The following is a 23,399-nucleotide window of genomic DNA, read 5'->3' as shown; positions in this document are numbered from 1 at the left end:
AAGTGGAAGGGACTGTTTTTTTCTCAAGCAAAAAGGGAATGCTTTTTCCCCCTCCCAAATTGCCTTATCTGTGACGTGCAGTGCACTGGTGTGTTTACCTTAAGTTGAGCTGGCTTTGAAACATTGGTGTATTTATAGGTGTGAGCATGTGTGAAGAATGCACTCATCTGAAACACATTCATGTGAGCATGTCTGTGTGTATGTGTGTGTGTGTGTGTGTGTGTGTGTGTGTGTGTGTGTGTGTGTGTGTGTGTGTGTGTGTGTGTGTGTGTGTATTTCTGTACATTTTTGTTTGCAATGATTGACAGTGTCAGACACCATGACGTTTAACCTGCTGTGCTGATAGGAGGGAAGAGGCAGCAGGATTAGAGGTTCACTCACTCATGTTGTTTTTGCTTCGCAAACATCTCATTTACTCCCCTCTTTTCTTTCCCTGTTATTTCCTGGGCCTCTTAATCATTTCAGTAAGTCACATATTTCCTTGAAGAACCTACAGTACCTGTAAAGCGCTTAGACAGGCATGTTACTGGAACTGTGAAAAGTCCTAAAGATGAGAAGCCAACAGTTCAAATGATATGTGTGTATGCATGTTTGTGTGTGTACATCAGTCTGACTATTAGGGTGTTGCTGGAGTGCCAGCTGTCATAACATGAGAGGGATTATGGTAAGAAGTACTATGAGACAGTGAGGATAGTAGGACGGGACATGGAGACGTGGTGACAGCATGATGAGAAGTATACTTATATTGCTACCATATTTTTATGTCACCACCCCCAAATACAATCTGGTTGCCTCAGACCCCTCTGACACACACCTATAGTATTGTTCATGTGTTTATGTTCTCTTCAAAGACCATATGGTAGGCTTGCTACAAGTCGTTTCACCATGCCTCGCAACTCTGAGCCACCATCAAAAAAAGGAGTTAATACAAATCCTTTTGAGGAATTTACACAAACATAATTATTTATTTAGCTGGTTAAAACCCACATAATTCTCCTATCAGCTGTGGCAAGCTGCTTCCACATGTCTCCCATACATGGCTGGGATTAACAAACCAGCAGAATGGGAATGTGTGTGTGTGTGTGTGTGTGTGTGTGTGTGTGTGTGTGTGTGTGTGTGTGTGTGTGTGTGTGTGTGTGTGAACCTGTGCGTTCATGCAGCATGTATGTTTATGTATGTACATATGTTAAATTTTCATTCAGTACTGTACATTAAGTGTGTGTGGAAGAAGCCTCTTAAGATTAAATTGCTGGATAATGTTTAAATAGAGACAGTCACATAAAATGTTCCTCTAAATAGCTTGTAAATGTATTTCAAAGGGACATATTATGCAAAGTGCACATTTTAGTGTCTTTTCAACATAAATATGTGTCCCCAGTGTGTCTACAAACCCTCCTGCTATGAGATAAGACCATCCTCTCTGTTTTCCTCCTGCTCCATCTTTCAGTAAACATGTGTAAAAATGGTCTGTTTAGTTTTGGCCCAGCTTGTGATGTCACATGCAGGGATCTTTTGAACATATGACCTTGACCAGCGTTAGCATGTTGCTCGGCTAATGTGTTTCCCTTCTGCGAGGGGGGCCTCACTGAGAGAGGAGTTAAAACTGAGCGTTCAGAAAGAAGGCAAAAAGAGCAGTATGCAGTACGCACAGTATGAGAAAAATGATGTGTTCTTATATGTCTCTTTTAAAGCTTCCAGAAGCTACTGTATAATATTTAGAATAGTAACATTATAATATATTTATTATCATGATATAGACTATGGTGTCATTATGGTATAACTATCAAATAATGTGTTCAGAACGATACGAATGCAGTGATTCATGATGAATGACTTATTAAGTATTACTAGATCACGAGCTAGAAGCACTACTAGTTTAATAGCCTTTATGAGGCAATAATGAGGTTAAAATTTTAATTCTCGAACATTGCATCTAATATTGCATACTTTTTTTCCTGCAACATTTGAATTTAATTTTCAAGGTGTTGGGATTTCATTTTCCAATGTTATTACAGACTATTTGACGAGCGATTTAAGCCGTCTGATTCGACTGCCGGTCTCACAGTCAAATTGTTGCAGTATGTAAAAATGTGGTCCTGAAACAAACGATTATCACATCTGAGCTCTGTGCGGTTGCAGAATGTCTGCTTTTACATGGAGATACTCGAGAAATTAATACTACTGGTCTCTGAGTAGTCATGTCTGCACTAGATGACCATGAAAAATAATGCACAGCAAGTACTCTTGTGCTGAGATTTTTATATCCACAGATATTCCATATCATAGCAACCACAGCATCTCAGCTGAAAAAACACTCTCCCTGTATAACCAAAGTGAGAGGTGTGTCAACTGTGCCCACTAGACATGACGTCCAGCATACACTTTGCAGCTGAGAGTAAAGCGGCTGGGAAGAGAGTCAACACCTCTAAGTCTGAAGCCAGTTCTCTACCAGAAAACAGTGGATTTCTCTCTGCAAGTTGGGGCTGGTTTGCTGCTCTAAGTGAGGGAGGTCAAGTATCTCAGGGTAAAAGTGAGGGAGTGAGGGTAAAATGTAGCAGGAGACGGATAGATGGATTGGTGCAGTGTCAGCAGTAATGCAGGCGCTGTACCAGACGTGGTGAAGATTTACCAGAGGATCTATGTACCAACACTCACCCATGGTCATGAGTTTCCTCTGCAGTATGTCTGGCCTTAGTCTTATAGATAGGGTGAAGAGCTCAGACATCTCGAGGGAGCTTGGAGTAGAGGCGCTGCTCCTTCGAAAGGAGCCAGTTGAGGTGGTTCAGGCATCTGGTCAAGATGGTCAAGACGCTTAGCCTTCGAGGTCTTCTGGGCATGTCCTACTGGAAGGAGCCTCTGGGGCACACCTCGAGCTTGCTGGAAGGATTATATATCTCCTCTGGAAAATGAGAATATGGATCAGTGAGTAAAAAACACAAACAAAACACATGATTCGACAATCAGTCGACGAGAGGGAAGACTTCTCAAATCAGACTTGACTATGAAAATCCTTGGGTGCAGACACCCCTATAATTTTCAGAGCTGATGATCACAGGTTGTCTTTGTGCTTCGCCATATTTCATAGCATAGGCTACTTGATGAAACCGATGTGCAGAAGACCTTAGTAATGTGGACATGATGAAGCAGCACGCTGTAGAATTGTGTGTAAGCTGAGCGTCCCCTTTATGACACTATGTACTGTAACACATGATGTGTTGCATGCAGCTTTCATACTGAATGGTGACACTGCTGTACATAAAGCTGTGCAGCCCCCATTTCATCTGAACAGTCCAGTCCAGCGCTACATTCATTGTTGATCACTGTATGTGCCTTTATCCTCATTTTACCTTTCTGTGGTGGTGTACAGTGTTAACAACAATATTAATTAATAGTGCTATTACTATTATGTAAGACAGAGCTCAAACTGTCGACTGAGTCACTTACACTGTGTCTCACTCTTCTTGTGGCAAATGTCTTGCTCTGTTGCCATGTTTAATTGGCAGATCTGTCAGCTTTGCATAAATCTCTGTAAATTACATCGCCCTTATCTCATCCCAGAGATGGGCTCCAGGGTCGCTTGATTCCATCCAATGGCTTAGCCAGTGGGGCATGGCGGGGAAATGACTCGTAATTGGAGGCAGCTAAGGGTCGTCACCCCCTGACACACACTCAATAAACAGCCCTGAGCTTTATACTGCTAAGCTCTCTTTTTTTCTTCGAATTTGTTCTGTGCCACATTTACATACAACACTTACACATTCATGCGTTCCTCTCCCCGCTGTGCTATCTCACTCTATGATTGTTTAAAGTGCCTATTCTTAACTCCCAGTTCTCTATAAATACTGTTGCTGATGGCCTGTTGCACTGTTCAATCAATACAAAGGTCTTCAGGATTTTGTCTGCAGATGAGGTGTGTGTGTAACCGTGTGCATGTTTGCCTGTGTGTGTGTGTGTGTGTGTGTGGGCACGTGTCTATGTCTGTGTTCATCAGTGCGTGTTATCATGTTCCAAAGCTGACAATATTGTAGTTAACCAGCACCTGCACTGGCTGCCAACAGTAGCATCAGACCAAATTTCACCAGTTGCCTTAACAATTTCCACAGACTTCCACAGAGCATAGATTTACGCACAACATTGACGTAAAGTCTTCAGGAGTTCATTCAAGAGAATATCACTATGTTATTAGTGGCCCTGTTAGCTTCATCTGCACATCTATATGCATAATAAAATTTCTAGTAAAAGGGTTATATGCTTATGTAATAGGCCAATCCACTGCTATAGCCACTGTGTGTTCAATAGATTCCTCAAGTAAATCAAGTCGGTTACACTTTGGGCAGTTTGGTGACATTTAGATATAAGATATAGAATAGATAATGTGATGCTGTGGTCTGCGATGAGCGGAGGTCACAACACCTCTGACATTGCTTTACTTGCTCAGCAAACAAGGAAACGATTAAGGACTTTGGAAATCTTCCTAATTTTCATGGAAAGCTTAGTAAATGATTTTCAAGTGTGCTCAATTATCTGTGAGCAGGGCGTCATTTTCTATGTAAGTACGCATGTAAGCATGAAGAGGAGATATCCTCCCAACACATAAGCACATACAATAAGTGCATTTTCAAGTATATTTCAGTGATTGTGTATGTGAGAATGGAGGACTGTGTGCATCACAATGAGAATGCCCCATTCACCTTTCAGAAATACATTATTAATATTGCAGGCAGAAGTGCCTTTATCTACAGAATAATAGATGACTATCCTGGTATTGTTTAAATACACACAGACAAGGACTTGTTTGATTGTGTTACAGTCATCATTATTGTACCTAAGCCCTCTCTTGGTGAATGGGTGTGCTGTGCCTGCATCTGGATTGACTCTGATGGGTTTGATTTGGCTGTAAGGCTAAAAGAGGAGCTGGAAAGCATAACTGTCAGAAGTATTTCTGTCAACGGCAGAAATTTTCCTCCAGCTCTGCAGCATCCCTCTAACCTCTAACATCACCATTGTGAATAAACCATGTTCCTTTCAGCTCTCCTCTTTCCTTTTTATCACTCTTTTTATTCTCTTTCATTATTTGCCTTCCCTCTGTCGATCTTCAACTACTGTCCCTCCTCCCTGCCCATCGTCCCTTTCACTGCACACATCTTCTCTTGTCATCTTTTCCTCCTGTCATGATACTATTTTCTTTTCCGTCTTTCTACTCCCAGGCTTTCCTTCAGCCAGCGGCACAGGCACACTGCAAATCTATCTGATAGATATTAATGACAACCCTCCAGCGCTCATACCCAAGGAGTCTCAGATCTGTGAGCGGATAAACAGGAACGTCAACGGTGTCAACATTACTGCCGCTGACGCAGACACAGACCCGAACGCTGGACCCTTTGTCTTCGAGCTGCCCAGCTTTCCCACCAGCATCCGACGCAACTGGACGATTTCTCGGATCAGTGGTGAGGAAGTGTGCATGAACACAGCAGTTCAAGAGAATGTCTAAAAAATGTACTTATGATACGTGCATGGAATGGTTTTTCAGTGCCCAAACATAGTGTAGAACTGGTCCAGCCATTTAATACCAAACTATATCCATTCTGTAATATAGTGACTCTGACTATAATTTAATTGGATGCTTTATTACAAAGCTTTCTTGCCCACATGTTTCAAATGTATTTGTTATAATAATATTAATACATTATGTATTTTATTTGATCATATCTTTTAACAAAAATCTTTTGTTCAATATATTAGTTACATCTAGTAACTTTTCGCTTTCCTCTTCACTCTACACAGGTGATTATGCCCGTCTAGGGCTGCGGTACCAGATATATTTAGAGCCGGGGGTGTATGAGGTCCCTATAATTGTGTCAGACTCTGGGAACCCTCCGTTGTCCAACAGGTCCATCATCAAAGTGAAGGTGTGTCCCTGCGATGAAAACGGAGACTGCACCACTCTCGGGGCCGTAGCAGCTGCTGGCCTGGGAACTGGAGCCATCATCTCCATTCTCATCTGCATCATCATACTTCTCAGTGAGTATCAGCCATTCACATTGCATTCACTTACGAACGCCTCACTTCTCTTAGACATGCCACACACCCACAGACATTCAATGTAAAAAGTTAAAGCTGTCTGTGATTGGCTTTGATTTGCCTTTCTGTCAGAAAAATTGCCGTTCAGGGTACAGTCATTAAACATTCACCAGGCTGTAACACAACAACATGAACAATAGTTTGTATAATAGATTAATGCTTCGACTACTGGAATCCTCTCCTGCATCTCTCGACAAGGAGATTTTTGTCTTCTTTTCCTGGTAAGGTAAATATCTGTCTTGCTCGTGATTCTTGCCACAGGCTTACTTTCTTGCTGTGTTTGCATAGTTCTTACATGTACACAAGTCCAGTAGACAAATTCACCTGCACTTGTAGGATTTTTCCAACATATTTGAACATGTTAGAATGTCTGTGAATTATCCATTCTTTTCATTGTTAACACTACCACTAATGTATGTTTTGGAAGTAACTGACATTTATTCCTTTATTTATTTTATGCTTACTAAACCAAGTAAAGCCCACCAAGTTTCAAAACTTCTCTCTCAAGAAAGATAAGAAACACACAGGAAAAATACATAAAAGATAAAAGAGGTACAAAAAGTAAAGTTAAATAAAACAGTGCTACAGAGAAAAGAAATTCACGAGGAGGGGTAAGGGATAGTTGACTGATATATCTCAACAAACCTTGGGGATCAAATTTTATACATTTTATCTCAGAGGAGAAACACTACTGATGTTGGTGTTCCACCAGCAGGTCAAAGTTTTCACCTGTGTTCAGCATAATAATCCCCTGACTTTTCCTCTAGCACTACAATGAAGTGGATATTTATGGCTTTGACTTTTAACCATACAGTGGCGTTCAGACCAAACCATTTTTGTCACTGTAGGAAAGTAAAGTAAAATTGTTTTTGACCACTACGTCAAGGAAAATTAAGGAGACAAAAGGTAATGTGTAAGGGAATTTACCTCAGTTCAAGAGAAATTACAGCATTAGTCAGACTTCTGTGAGCCTGCCTCAGCTATTTGTCCTGTGATATAGTCTCAGGCACCAGCATAGTGTTTCTTGTGATCATGAGTGAGCATGTCAGGGACAACTTGAACTCAAATATGCTAATTGACTGCATGTAAGCCAAAGAAAACACACACACATGCACATTTATTTTAAAAACAACTAACAGGAAATGACAACAACAAGGACAATACAAACACATTAGCTACACAATACTAGCTACAATACAGACAAAGGAGGAATAACAGCTGGTAAAAGCAGTGATGAATTTAAAATCAGTTTGGTTAGGGAAGCCAATTACATTTCTAAATCAGCCTGGTTAGCAGAATGTGTACTTGCTTCTGTGTGTGTGTGTCACTGACTTGGCTGGGTGGTGCCAGGTGTATGAAAAAGATGGTGTTGCAGCTGCAGAGGTATGGAGCAGAAAATTAGACAGCCAAAGTTGGTGATGTAACAACAAGAACAGGTGACCAAGAAAAAAAAATCCCCTGCTGAAAAGAATGTTCCACTGGTGTTCATTCCTCTGTGTTGCATCGGAGTGAAGGTCTATTTATATTATATCTTTACAGTTTTCACCTACATGGCTTTTTGTCAAATTATTCTAGCAGATTACTTAAAGGTTCCTTGACCCAGAGCCAGAGACAACTGAGCTGATCCCCCTGTGATCCCCAGTCACTCAGCTATACTTTTGTATTTTGTACCAATTAGCATGTGATCATGCTAAGATGGTAAACTAAGATGTTGAACCACATTCTATGTGGTGAACATCATGAACAATATACCTGCTTAAGATCAGCATACTAACATAAGCATGTTAGCCTGCCGACTTTAGCTCAAAGCTCTGCTGTGTCTAAGTACAGTCTTACAGAGCTGCTAGCATGGCTGTGGTCTTATAAATGACAATGATAAAGTATTTTCTGATGTTTTCTGTCTGTTTTGTTAAGATGCAGAGTATTGCTGTTCAAACCTAACCCTTTGTCATGATCTTGTGTGTGCCTGTGCAGGCATGGTGCTGCTGTTTGTGGTGTGGATCAAGCGCAGAGAGAAGGAGAGGCAGACCAAGCAGCTGCTTATTGACCCTGAAGATGATGTCAGGGACAACATCCTCAAATACGATGAAGAGGGAGGAGGAGAAGAGGACCAGGTGAGATCCTGAGAGACATACGCACATTCTTTCCATGTAGGCCTCCCTGTGCGTTCTTACATCTGTATGGTCCTGTGGTCGTGTAGGACTATGACCTGAGCCAGCTGCAGCAGCCTGACTCCTTGGAGCACATCATCAGCAAGCCGCCTGGCGTCCGCAGGGTGGATGAGCGTCCCATCATCCCCGAGTCCCAGTACCCAATCAGACCTGTCGTGCCCCACCCTGGAGACATCGGGGACTTCATCCACGAGGTGAATTTACACTCACACAACAGGCACATTACATCTGGCATGCAGAGGAGCTCGACCATCATTGGATTGTTGTTTCTCCCACAGTGAGCTGGCCTCTCACTTTCACTTTCCATCGATTTGACGTTTAATGTCATTACTCACTTCTGGATGCTGTTCAATATGTAAACTCCACTACAGTAATGGAAACAACGTAGAGTTTTGTTTTACTTTACAGCTGATTTCGCTGTGCCAGCTTTATTCACACACACACACACACACACAGTCGTGCACACAACTCCAGTGTTGGCACACTGATGTGAGAAAATGCTGATTGACAGACTCGTGACAACACGTTCACACTCGAGAGGTGTTGGCAGCTGTTCAGCTTTGATCCATCCAGCCTTGACTCTCTCTCTCTCTCTCTCTCTCTCTCTCTCTCTCTCTCCCTCTCTCTCTCTCTCTCTCGCTCTCTCTCTCGCTCACACGTGTATCCACCTGATCTCGCTCCAACAGTCTGGTAAAACACAAACACAGCAAACACACGGTGTTCCTGCCACGCACTGTACCCCTGAGGCTTGAAGCTTTTTAGGTTTCTATCCGTTGCATCTCTCTGTATTCCAGTGAAGTGGATGAAGTCCACATTCCTCACCTGCCTAACCTTCAGGTCAATCGGCCTCATTTGTCATTCTACAAAACAAGTGCAGGTTTGTTCCCTGGAAGAAAAAACACAGCCGTCTTTAAATTTCATTTATGAAACAGTAACAAAATCTTGATGAATAGAGTTTGATCACACGTTGATGAATTATATTCATTATATAAGTATATGTATTTTTATACATGAAACGTGTGCAGGCACAGTGATTCATGATGTGTTAAAAGGAAGGTTTGTTACTGAAAATTGCACTCTAAAAGTCGTACAGAAAATAATTTTACATGTTATTTAGTGTGACGGGCTGTGTGTTGTTGTGTGTCCTATCTCTGTTCTGTTTCTTCTGCTGTACTGAGATCTCTCTTGCAAAAAAGATTCTGATCTCAATGAAACTTAAATAAAGGTTAGAAAGGTAAGAAAATGTAGGCCTGCAGAGTTTTATCATGCCTGTGGTGTTTAATTGGTCATTTATACTGCACATTTCCATGAAGAACCATACATCATCCAGATTTTAAAGCAGCGGTTGGTAACTTTTATGAAAATAAATCAAAGATCAGTCATTTTTGCTCAAAGTGTCACTGTGTGATGGTAGTTCATCAGACGGGCAATCTGTGAAAAAAATCAGCTGCCTCTGGCTCCTCCCATTGTTCCTAATGTCATTTACAAGAGTCCACCGAGCCTCAGTGAAAACAACCAATCAGCAGTCTCTAACGATCAATCACTGCTTGTGCTCAAATTGCACAGCCGCCTCTCTCTGCCACACATGCTGTCTCACGGTTAAGCTCAATATCTTAAGTAGCGGCTACAGGAGGAGCTTTGCAAACACGATGGCTGAGGATCAACCACCAGCAACAAAAAAACATATTTATTTTTAGTTATTTTAGCTATGTGGAGCATAGTTTGTGTTTGATCCTTACTCCAGGGACACACAGAAGGCAGTGGCGCCACGAAATGCCGCAAAATGTTGATTCTCAGCAAACCGCAGACAGACTGTTTGCAGCAATAGTGCATTTCTCCACACCAGTCAACAAGCAATTCTGCTCCTCTATAAAGACACCTAGAGCTGATTGTTATCAATAACATCATGTATATATAACATAAAGCACCTCGAACACACACACATGCATCATCTCTTTCTCTCTTTGTTTAGACACAACTGACAAATATGTGGAATAGGTTCATAATTTAAAAAACACAATCACAAACAGGAGTGAAACTAGTTTTTTTCTAATGAATGTAGGGGATGGGCTTTTGAAATTTAACCATGTGGGCGAAAAGAATCAGGGGAATTGAAACTCTAGGGGAACAGCAGGGAGATCACAAGACAGCAGTCCAGGGCTTCTGCAGGGTTTGTGCTATTTATTAAAAAATTCACAAAAATGAGCTAATTGAGCATTACATTTCAAAACATAAGTATAGTGACAAAACTACATCCTCTAATGTTTTGTCACAGAGTATGAGTGCAGCGCAAGCTTTGATATTACATTGTATTAGTGTTCCCAATAGTTTCATGTAATAGTGTCATGTATCCCATATGAAAAACTACTAGTGCAGTTTTTGAGCTAAGATAAAGATAGAACTGATAAATGCCAGTAGCAGGAAGTATAATCCTGAGGTACTAAAGTATTACCATTTTATGGTGTAAGGAAAAGGGAAATCCAAAAACGTGTTGCTTTTCTATCACAGATCAATGTGCCTTTTTTTTATCATATTCTCCTCCGCAGGCATGAGAGTACTGACCACTACCTTTTCTCCTCTTTGTACTGTTTAGGGTCTGCGAGCAGCAGACAATGACCCCACAGCTCCTCCCTATGACTCCCTGCTGGTGTTTGACTATGAGGGCAGCGGCTCTACCGCCGGCTCTGTCAGCTCCCTCAACTCCTCCAGCACGGGGGACCAGGACTATGACTACCTCAACGACTGGGGCCCCCGCTTCAAGAAGCTGGCTGACATGTACGGAGGAGGGGATGACGATTAAATCTGCCCAGTCACACACGCACACACACACACCCTTGTCCCGTCAGCTGGCCTGCCATGCTCTGTCCCTCTAGCACATGGGGCTATTACACTCTTATTGAACACACGTTAACGATGACATGTTCACACCGACCAACTGACTGACCAACCAACCAACCAATCAATTTACCCACCACAGAGGACCGGTGCCGTGAGTCAGTTTCGGGTGCTCTTCTCAACCGTCTCCTGCTCTAAGCCTGTCTAAGACTGAAATGGAAGCTCTGAATTGCAGACTTCTCATAGTTTGTATTTTCAAACGGTTGTGTTTTTGTTTCATTTTAGGTTTTATGCTAAAAGTAGGTTTTAGTTTTTAGTAGTCATATTTTGTTTTTGCTTTAGTTTGTGTAGCTTTTTTTGTCCCCACTCGATTCAAGCCGCTCCCTATTCCTGAGGGTTTTCACTTTCCCCTCGCTGTCAGCCCCCGTCTCCCCCTCTGCAGAAGCTTTAGGTTGAGCTGCTTGCTTTGTCTGAGGGGAACAAAAGGAAGAAAAAAAGAAGAGCAAGAAAACAGATATGAAAGTCCTTCTTGCATGGAGGGCCCTGGCTTATACTTTCTTGAACTTGAATTACTTAGAACAGAAGCACTGTTGTTTAAAAAGTGCCTTCAGTGGTGCATATTTTAGCAGACTCCCGCTAACTCAGGATTGGTTGCCATTTTTTGGGCTTACATGCCCCCATATGACCCCTGACCCTTTAACTCTGACCTTCCCTTGTCATTTCTATCGTCCTGCCGGGCTGTGGTAGCTGCAGGAGGTGTCAGTGCCCATTTCAGAGGAGCACTGGCTGGCTTATGAGGGCGCTTTATGTAGACGTACTGTACATAGGCCTACAGTGTGTCTGTAAGTTATGGACAAGTCATTAACTTTCAAGTCAGGCATATCTGTGCTCCTAGATCACAGCCAACTTGAATGTGATTACTGAAATCACAAAAATACTGTATGGGACTGTCGTAGAGAAGAAATGCATTGCGTGTCTTTGTTTATTGTGGCTTCTTTAGCAGCTGTGTTTGTTTTGAGCTCTCAGTATTTGCACCTAAAACTTGATACGGCTTGTTACTAAATTTTGAAGATTGACAAGTCACATGCGTTACCTCTATAACGTTACTGTATACGAAGTACATATGAGGGTTATTTAAGGAGACTTTGCCTCTAAGATCATTTAGGCTCTGCATGTTTATCCCTTCACCCAAAGGTAATTAAATGGCACCAGTTATTGTGTGGTAAATGTGTCAAAGAAAACTATATAAACTGTACAAACATGGGGGAAAAGAAAATACAGGATTGCGGTGAGCTTGTATCAGCCACACTCTGAGCCCCTTTCTCTCTTCAGTTTCTTTTTTTCCTTTTGTTGATTCACTGTTGTTTCCCGGCAAACTTTTAATATACAAACTTTGGTGCTGGTCCCTGTCACAGAAACTGGGGGAATTGAGCCTTAGCCAGGGATTTAGCGCCTTCACAATCTGTCTCTCTTCAGGCAGCATTTCATTCATCTGAAATTTTCTCCTGAAATTTTTGGCTGCAAGTTCAAGAGGTTTTGAAAAGAAGTTAGAGGAAGGGAAAGTCTGTTACGAAGTTCTGCACTTTATCAAAGCAGACTTGCAAAACTAAAGCCTCTGTAATAGCGCTGTAAAAGACAGACATTTTGAAAGACAGTTTTGTTGTCACTTAATGAAAAAGCAGCACTACCCATGGGCTTTTGTAATCATATTTCAGGCCCCCAGAACTGCATGTTGAGAAGTGAAAAAAAAAAAGAGCTTTAGTCTTTGTATTAAATTATTTAAATATGCAAAACATGTCACAGAGGGATCAGGGAGATGCTGGTGAATGATAGAAAGGTTTAATCACTCCCATGCCCATTGAAACACTCCTAGGTTGTAGCCACTTTCAACTTGATGTGGACTGACCAGATTCTCTATTAATTATAAATATGATGAATGCTTGGAGGAAATCTATGAAACAGCCATGTCCTTCGGCTAATGTTCTGACAGGGATCCTCCACTTCTCCTTTTCCCTGCTGCTGTTCAACTGTTTCTCACCTGCTCATGGCTCATACAGATAAAAACAGCCTTTAGGTTTCACAAATTGCAATAAAAAAAATGTAACTATACTTTCAAAGTGGACCGACAGGAACTAACTTGTGACATATAAAGAGTTTGATATGACTGTAAACAATGGAAGGAAGGTCATAGTACAGTTATTAAGGTTAACAGGGTAAGAGTCTCTTGATTTAGATGAATCAGTAAGTGGGTGCAAATTGCATCTTTGCTATGTACAAACTGACAGTGGTGATTTTCATGATATCTGTCAGCTTTGATCAGAAACAGAGTCGACATGAGAAAAGGAGTCGTTTTCACAGCCTGCTGCTGGACACGCTCTTTTCTATCCGAATGCTCCTCAGCCTACAGAATTTCTTCACAAAATAAACACAGCTGTTACTTTCTGCTATTTGTGATTATTTCTGACATATAAATGTTGTATATACAGAACATTTTTATACATTTGGTAACATGATTTATCTGCTTCTGTGTGGTCTTTGTATTTTCTTTCACTCCTGTTTTGTCTTAAATGAGTTATTTGGCGATGTTTATTCCACCACCAAAAGCCATGTGCATTTAACAGAATCTGTACGATTCTATACGAGCTTACAGCCATACTCGTGTCGCTCTTCAAGTGTAGCTTCATCATGGTGAAAAGGTTCCTCTTCAAAGCAACTTGTACAGTCTATACTAGCACACACTCACTCCTCTAGGCCTTACTGTATATATGTGAGTGTTCTATATTCTATGAGCCCCTTCAGCGTTGTTTTAATTCAGCTGCAGAGCTCCAACATTACTAAAGGCCATCCAGCATTCACAGAATAAAAACATGCCTCATGAAATACTCAGACTCTCTTATGAGACGTTAAGGCCGGATTCAGGGCCAAACACAGTAGGAGACGCACCCCCCCTCCCACCACACACACACACACACACACACAGTTACTTCACACAAGGTAACAGACCTTTATAACTGTGCCATGCATACATATACACACACTAACACACACACATGACACAATGCCATTATGATGCTGAATGTTATTAATGACTCACAATGACACATGACAGCAAATCAACAGTGGAGTCGGTCAAACCCCCATTTAAACGCAATTTGTGAGGGGAAGTGAAGGAAGATTGATCATTACTTCTTACATACTTGGTCCACTTGTCTTATTGATGTTCCCTTGTTAAAGTCAGGGGAGAATTAGCAAATGATAGAATAAAGAAAGAAGTATTGCACCGCTGTAATCCACCCCTGTCCTCTGGCTGTGCCAACAAAAGCTCTTCTGCCTCTCTGAGTGGTGTTAGGTAAAGGACACTTGGTCTCACCTGACTGTGGACACAAACATGACGGGAGACTCCAGCAGAGGCCACTTTTCTGCTCTGCTATGGCCAGAGCTACAATGACAGGCAGCAGTTTTATACAAGTTCTCCCAATACTGCTCAAGTCCAAGTGTACATAATGTAATATTTGCTTGAAGCTAAACAGACCAAGTTAGGCAAACTGTAACTGTACAATTGGAGCTTTTTGCATGTGTCTTTTTATAATGGACAGATGAGTTCTATTACAGTAACCATACAACATTTTAAAATGTGTCGCAGCCCGCATGACCGAGGTTGCAGTCCAGAAGGGATTCTGGTGTACCATACTCACATAGTTTCAAATGGAGGAGAAAAAAGATGAAAAAATAATTGCACAGTTATCAAGTCAAGACTTTTTTTGTAAATTGTCAACAGCACAAATATTTTGTATTGTTGTTTGTACCATTTTGTAAAAAAAAAATGAAAAAGAAAAAAAAGGGAAAGAATCTGTTGTTTCAAGCGTGTGTTTATAGTGCCACTGCAATCTTGGTTTCCAAATACCGTACAGTAAATGCGCAGCCTTGCAGATCAACCTTGTAATATAGACGCTGAGCTGGAGACTCCCTGTCAGCACCATGTGTTATAAATAAAATTTCCCCTCCTTATAAGAGCACTGCATCCTGTCTTTTCTTTGTCACCCACTGATTTCTGCAAGCGATGCGTTCCCTCACACTTGTGATATTTTTAGTGTATTAGTGTAATGCAGTTATTTTTAAGTGTCTCTGTTACTCGGGCAACATTGCATTGTACTTTGTTAAATTTCAATTTAGTTTATTTGCTTGAGGCATCACCCTTTAACAAGATGTGATACATCATAACAAGGACATAAAAATGACTAAAAAAGTAAAAACAATATTAGTTTCATCACACAGCAGTCCTGAAAGATGCACATCGTGTCATCTCTGTGTCCTCTGAATCTCCCCCGCACCCCACAGAGTATAGAGTATAATTTGATGTAAGGCACCGAGTCCCACAGTGTACAGAGCAACACCTGCCTTCATAAAGCGAACATACAAACTGCAAATTAACTGGATTGTGCTGCAAGAACACATCAGATGAGGACCAGGCTTTCTTTTCCAAGGAGAAAATAATGAAATTGCTTGAATGTCGTGTGAATGCAGTCAGACTCACATTTGTATTTTGACCATAACAGAACACAATTTACAGGTGAAAGCAGTACATATGTGCACTTAAATGGAGGCACACGCTTGCTTGCTTGCTGGCGCATATCTCATCACCACAAACGCCTTTATTGACAGATGCATGTCATTGTTGCAGCGCATTAACTGGAGAATAAAGCTTGCCCCTCGCATATAAAATCATGCAATATAAAAGGCAGCATAATGTATTCCAAGAAACATTTCCACAGCGTCAGAATCAGAAGAATCTGGAATTATGATGTGTTTCTGTTTGCACTGGTTTAATATGTAGATGATTGAGTATGATATTCCAAATTAGTTTTAACGCCAGCCATGAACAAACACAAGCCAAAATGATCAACACAATTAAGGATGTTCATTTGTCAACTGTGCCTGACAGGGCCGTCCTCCAAGGTGGAATAATGAAGTCTTTCCCAGCTGAAGCAGATGAGATGCAGTGACAAAACAACTACAAACGAATACAAAGGTGTGCATTTCATTTCTTTTTTTTTCCCCTTACTTCTTTCTATCTGTTTACTTTAATATCATCTTTATTTCTTTTGTGTTCACCATGGAAATAGAGAGATGATGCTGATATTGAAACTATGTAGCTGCATAATACCATACACAACTATAAGATAATGATTTTGTCACATTCTTTTTTTCCCAGTGATAATTAGTTATTTATTCATTTATTTGTTAGCTTATTATTTTTAACTCTCTCTAAAGCTTTTTTGTTTCTGCACAAGAAAAAAGACACTTGTTTGAACATGGTCAAGCAAATGTAATGTTTTTAATAGGTTTATAAACCATTCATAGGATTTGCGTTGCTAGGAAACAGAAAATGTACAACAGGAAATGCATTTGGGCACATTTAGAAAGCTTATGTCTGAAACTGTGAAATGGGCACACACACACTACAGACAATAAGAAAGGAGACAAATCATTTATTTTGAGTTATTTTCATTGAAAATGCTTCAAATCCAAAGTTTGTTAAAAGCATATTAGTTTAATTGGTGTCTGGGTGCCCATCAAATATCCTTAGGTTTCAAAACAGTTCCTGCCAGGCAATGATGATGTAATATTGACAGCAAAATAAAGCAGATAAAGGCAACAAATTGTTCAATGATTTGTGGATAAGACCATCAGTGAAGTGAATTATCTCACACTGCCTGTCACTGAGACAGGGAAACCTCTTTATTGACATTGCAGCAACGTTTTAAGTCTTAATTCAGCGCTGGCGACAATGAGGAAACCTGAAGATAGAAATGGAAATAAGTTAGCAATCAGGCAATCAGGCAGTCCAGGCAGCATGAGAAGCAGGTATGAGATGGCTCTTACGCTTTCACTTTTAGCACATCAAGTCAATGAGCCAACAGCAGACTGCATCTCCTCCTCATTGATTGACCTGTCAGAGCACGTCAATGCACACGCAGACAGAATAAGCCCTGCTGTTACACACTGCTCACACAATCACACATGAACACATAAATCTCTCTACTCAAACTACAAGAAAACTGAGGGTAAAATGAAAACCCGCTCCTGCCCTCCCACCTCTCAGACTTCAGGGTTGACAGGATAAGTCAGGGCAGATTAATTCAGGTAACAGGCACATGATAATCAGAAATGCGCCATGCTGAATTTTGACCCTGTTTGGATTTATATGTGTGGGTGACAACTGATATCAGTCCATGCTGCAACTTATTTTTCCAGCTTTTCAGGGCACTACTTTCCTTGCATACTATCTGGGAAAGTGTGTGTGTGTGTGTGTGTTTGTCCACAAGTGTGCCAGCTTATCCCGTGGTTCACATTGTTAGACTTTGTGATTAAAAGAATCGAAATGCAGTAAAACATATTTTTGCTATCAAAACAAGAAGTTGTTTTCTCATTGTATTCTAATCTCAAAAAGCTCAGAAAAAGAAAAAACAAATTTATCCAGGAGAGAAAGCCCCCGTACCCTCTGCTTGATCTTAGTTTCGTATCTTGTCACTTTTTTCACTACTCTGGAGTTTGCAGGTCTGATATTTATAAGTATCTCATCCAACTTGCAGCAAGAGAGTGAATAAGAATATTTCCCAAAATGTCAAACTATTCCTTTAACTGACAAAAACTACAATGTCTGAGGAACAGCTTCTCTTTCGCACTTGATGTGACACCATGCAGAAGCCTGGATCTCCATATTAAACACACAAAGTATCATCGCAAATGAAATCTCCATCTGGTTGGATTTTATTTTGGCTACAGCGCTCAAGCTCGGATACGACAGACCCAGCCAAAACACACACACACTCAAACACACACAAATGGCACTATGACTGTTGCAGGGAGAGGTGATATTGTCATACGATGTGCGTATGGGGGGAGATTAAGTGCTGTATTTTCTTCTCTTGTTCATTTGACCAGAGCATCCCCTGACGTTAATGTCACTGACATCACCAGTGACTGCATTTTGTAAAAGCTTATTATATGTCTGCTGAATGAACGGGTCAGCATTAACCAAACTCTAGACTCCATAAAAGCACCAATTAGTCTTTCCATTCCAGTAAAAGGCTGATTTGATAAACCATGCAGCCAACAGTAATCTGAAATCATTCATGTGTCCTTGTTTAGCAAAGTGGCACAAAAAATATTGGAGAAAACTCACTCCTGAGAGCAGAATGTGTAATACTTTGAAATGTTTTTGACTTGATAAATGCAACAACGTGTACATAGAAAGAAATCCAATTTGCACTCATGAATCTAAGAGAACATGCATTCTGCAAAAGTTAAAAAAACATCCTCTCAGAGTGCTCTGACTCATTTATTTTACCCACACTGACCTATCATCTCTTCTTTGTCTAAAAAGTGTTTTATCTTCCTGTGGATGACCCTTATAACTATCATCTGAATCCATTAATCAACTTTCATCAAGTTTCAACTTTGCAATGATATATTAAACATATCAAACTACGCTAACGACATCATTAACAAAGCTAATTAATCGCTCTGTCAAAATACTTATCCCCATAAAACACTCGCTTGGTGCTTATATACACTACATATATTAAAGTCGTGGCTTTAAACGTTATTGACTTAAGGACAAATTATGCCTTCAAGTGAACTTCAACCAGATACCGATGTCAAGCTAAAGTTACTCAGTGTGGATATGTTGCAGAAATACTCAAGATCTTATTTTTTCTAGCCAACAGATCATCTTCAACCCCTCAAAATGATCTCTTATGTCAAATCTGTCAACAACACATAATACAGCAAGATTCTCTGATATCATATCATCTTTTTAGGCAGCATTTTACTGTTGTAGCTGGCTGGAGCCAATTTGAACTACTGTATGGACTGTTGGTTAGTCTAATCTATCACACAGAACACGTACTGTCCCTCCGAACTGGATCCACTGTAGGAACAGACATCTTTGTGGCATGTACGTAATTACATTCCAACAACGTATATCCATGTATTAAGCACTGTATGTTGTTCTTGAATGATTGCGCCCAAAAATGTCTAGAGAGACACACGCATGACATGAACATTTTCTCCATGTGCGCGGTCATGCTCATCACTTCAGTGCCTAAACATCTGTCAGAGTTGCTAATTTCAAATTCATATATCCTCCTGATGATAAATTTACCAACTGAAGCAGACGAGGTGCCTGATACCATAGACGCTGTTTGTCAAGAGAAATAATGGACATTGTTTTCCTCATATTTCTTACTCAAGGCTTTGGATCACTAATTAAGAATCTGGGATAACACTGTGACAGAACAGACAAACTCTGAATCAATTAACAATGCAATTCATAATCCAAATATTAACTTGCAGTCAGAAGAGGAGGATTCAGTGAGTGGGAAGCCTCAATATCAGAGCTGACAATATGCATCAGACTGATGTTCCAGATGTTTCCCATTTGCTTAGTTAATACATTCTCTTTTTATCTTTTAAATCCTTCTGTGAATAAGCTATCAAGAGCCTCACAAGTGTGCACCTAGTGTGTACTTTCTCTGATATTTATGATATAACGTCAGCATAGAGCCAGGTATAATATGATATACATTTCTCCCCCGAGGGCGCTCTGTTGACTCAGTCAGACCAGTCATCCATCTATCCATACCGTTTCCTCATATTCTCCATCATTGACTTTCATTTCCTCTATGATGGCCGGAGGATGTGAGGACAGAAGAGGATGGGAAGGAGGGAATGGCCCAAGTCTGATTGGATATCTATCTAATGGCTGCTTTAGTGGACTGCTAGACCGCCTCTGGACCCAGAAGTAGCACACATAGAGTGAAACTGAGATGGCAGGGGAGGTCTGTGCTCGGAGTCCTCTCCAAGTAATGCATTTACCCTAAATGATCCAAAGTGCGCCACTCTGTGTAATAAGAATAAACAAATAGCCATACCACATTGGCTTTATTGTCTTACATCAATGTTGATTTATTCACTGTCATGGTGGGCTATTGTATGCAGATTGCCTGATGCCCCTGCGGTGAACTCCTCATCTAATCCTTTCAGAGAGTAACTGCACTGCAGGGGAGGACTGGACTCTCAAGAGAAATGCGAGAGGGTTCAAACAGTCAAAAGAACCACAAAACCATGCAGGGAAACAATCCTGAAACTTTACACTGGCCTTTCCAGCGGTCGCCACATCAACAAAAACCATTTAGATTCACAAAGAGATTTCTAAGGAACCACAGCTTAGAAGGTAGGATGAGTGTTAGGATACGATGAGAGTCATTTTCAAAGAGGCATAGAGGCGTCTAAAAGCTGGGATTGGAAGCGATAATGTTTCCTCCCGGGTCAGTGAGACCACACCCCAGAGAGAACAGCTGCAGCTGACCACGTTATGGCTGGCAAGGGACAGAGATAAAGGAGTGAAGCTCTGGGCCCATAGTACTGCCTGAAATCAGATTTAGATTCCATTCTTACATCCAAATCATATTATGCTCCACAGCTATTCACAGAGTACCTATCTATCACTCACACACACACACAGACACACACTGTCAACATGATCCGACCATCTGTCAGTACTTACCTACGCAGGGCCTCAAGATATGGCCCTGATGGAGCCACTGTACTAGCTACTGCTTTGACATCCTCTCTGCTGTGCACGTGCTTTGGTTTAGAAAACAGACGCAGAACTCAAAATTGTTGCATCAACACATTCAACTATATTATCAAGTATTACGAGCAGCATTTTTGCATCTTCTGATGAAATCTGAAGATTTCATCATGTACATCTGTGGAAGAAATAAACAGTCCATGTCCAGACGATTTATTTTCCCATTAAATGCTTTCCCAAAAAAAAAAAATGCTCTTCTAAAAATGGAGTGACATGTTTGATTTATGAGATCTTAGTGCGACAATAAAGGCTTTAGTTTTTATGACTCAAATCTAAAATATTAATCTGAAGATGCAGTGTTGGGAATTGGAAAAGTATAATAGGCAGGCAGAGAAAAACCCTGACAGACAAAAAAAAAAAAAAATGTTCTTATTGTTTTGCTGGGTGTGAAATGTCTTACATTCAAATCCCTTTTGCTCGGTTCCAAATCTTCCATTTTCTTCATTTGCAAACTAGATAAGGCCTCTGGAGTTTACAGTCTCCCTCATGGGGGACTTAACTAATTGAGTATCTATCTTCCTTTGGCTTGTTTTATGTTACTGAACTCCTTTAACTAAATTTCAGGATGTTTTGTGTAATTGCTGCAGCCTCTAGGACTGGAAGTTTTCAAGTTTGCAGTTTTAACAGTGTTTTGTGCAAAACGTATCTAATCCAAATCTCTCTTCCGCACAAATGAGACAATTTGTAGATAACCGATCCTCTCTACTGCACCCCTTTTCACTCTGACAGCCGGCGATGTACCCATCAAATGCACATTCCCTCCATTGTTTTTGTGACTATTCCAGCAGCAAAAGGTCAGCTGTTGTTGGTACACTGTGTGGCGTTATTTCAAGACATACACCTTCAGCTGTAATTAAGTTTGTGCTAATTTTAAAGTGCCAAATTACTGCAATGCACAGGGTGACCATATTTTCAAACCCTCAAACCAGGATCCTTAAGTTTACTGCATATTCATTCACATGTAGTTCTATGTGCTTATGCCCATACCATAGGTGTTTTCAGCAGCACCCCTATTAACGGCATGGACACCATGAATGGAGCATTTTTGTTGCCAGGTACTTAAAGACAGTAGGAGCTGGAGCTCTTCAGAATGACAGCTAACTGTTGGCATATGGACAAGTTGTCAGTGTCATAGCTTGGCTCACTTATGACTCATAGCCTAGCGAAAGCTTTGACAACGATACATTGATTGATTGACATAGATACAGACCAATCAGTGTTGAATTCGGAGGTATGGTGCATTGTGTTAATGAGTGGGACAGAACACGATAAACATCAACGTAAGCGCTGAAAACAAGTATAATATTTGTAATTATTATTCGAAATCTTGAAAATTGGGACATTTGAGTGTTTTACAGATATTTGTTGGGACTGTTCACCCAGCTTAAAACTGGGACGTCTGGTCACCATAGCAATGTAGCTACTCTGCTCCTGGGAGAAACTAATCACAAAGGTGTGAGGTTTATGTAAGAATTTGGCTACATTTAGGAAATTGGAAAACCACAATGGAAGTTGCACCAATGATACAGATTTAATACAGAATAGATGGATGATGGACATTTTCTCAGCATTCAGAATTTCACTGGTGGAAAAAAAAAAAAAATCACATGTTTGTCTCAAAAAAATGGGAGGGATGTGTCCTCCATTTGTAAAAAAAAAAAATACACCTGCTCTTTACATTCATTATTTTTTCTCAAGTAATCCTTTCATGGTGTGAAAATTTATTTTCTCACTCAGTAGCTCGCAGGTTTCTGTCAGTGTGTGAGCATGCCTCTGTGTGTGTGTGTGTGTGTGTGCCAATGGGCAACCCTGTCTCCTAGAAATTACATTATATTACTGTATATTACTAAATTGTTTTCATAATTACGTCATGGTGACAAATGTAATCGCTGCCTGGACTATGTTCAGAGACGTTTCTTTGAGTGAATGAAACATTTATTTACCGCACTGGATTCACAAGGAGGTGGTTGGGATGGATGACAGACACCCGAATCCAGGGTTTGTGTCCAGACTCCAGTCTGTGGTGAAGTTAAGGCAACAAAAGCAATTTGGTTAGTATTAGGGAAAGATCATGAATTTAGTTAAATGTCAATAAAAATGACTTTTTCTGTATTAAAACTGACCACGATTGTTCCCTTACCTTAACAAAGTGCTACCAGTGCCTGTCAACTGACAGATGAAAGTCTAATATTCTCTCTCATTTTAGCTCTACTTTGTTCGCAACCAACTCAAGAAATATATCTGTCTCTTTAGAAGCTAAATACTATAGTTGTAAAGCCAAAGCAATGAGCAGAAGGGGAGTGTTGAGAGGGAATTTTGTGAGTTTGGGACAAACAGAACCCATTTTCATTTTACCCATTGATGATATAAAAATATCAATTATTGCAACTGTAAGTTTTATGATTTTCCTTCTCTAAGATGAGTCATACTGTTTAATGCTGTAACAAGCCACTCACACTTATTTCATCAAAGCTGAGAGGTGAACTAAGACCTTTGGAGGAGATTTGAAAGTTCTTTATTGTCTTCTTGCCTTATTCTTTCAAAATTTCCACCGCCATAGTAACTTCAATGAGAGCTTGCAGGGAGGTGTGAGTTGCAGCCATGAGACTCTTTTAATTCTAATGATCACACCCTATAAGCTTAACTGTAAAAAG

General features: G+C 40.5%; 1 protein-coding gene across 1 annotated transcript in view; it reads left to right on the top strand.

Moving 5' to 3' along the window:
• Nucleotides 1-11,052, top strand: part of LOC139209584 (cadherin-4-like) — a 217,290-nt gene extending 206,238 nt beyond the window's left edge. Inside the window, exons 13-17 of the mRNA XM_070839355.1 lie at nt 5,208-5,447; nt 5,785-6,021; nt 8,056-8,195; nt 8,282-8,446; nt 10,846-11,052. Of these exons, the coding sequence (XP_070695456.1) occupies nt 5,208-5,447; nt 5,785-6,021; nt 8,056-8,195; nt 8,282-8,446; nt 10,846-11,052 (989 nt within the window). The remainder of the gene's footprint in view (nt 1-5,207; nt 5,448-5,784; nt 6,022-8,055; nt 8,196-8,281; nt 8,447-10,845) is intronic.
• Nucleotides 11,053-23,399: the final 12,347 nt, after the last annotated feature.

The sequence above is a fragment of the Pempheris klunzingeri genome, chromosome 11 (assembly GCF_042242105.1).
Source record: "Pempheris klunzingeri isolate RE-2024b chromosome 11, fPemKlu1.hap1, whole genome shotgun sequence".
In the NCBI taxonomy this organism is placed as follows: domain Eukaryota; kingdom Metazoa; phylum Chordata; class Actinopteri; order Acropomatiformes; family Pempheridae; genus Pempheris; species Pempheris klunzingeri.
Note: the sequence above shows the minus strand (reverse complement) of the source record. Positions and strands in the feature narration are given on the sequence as shown.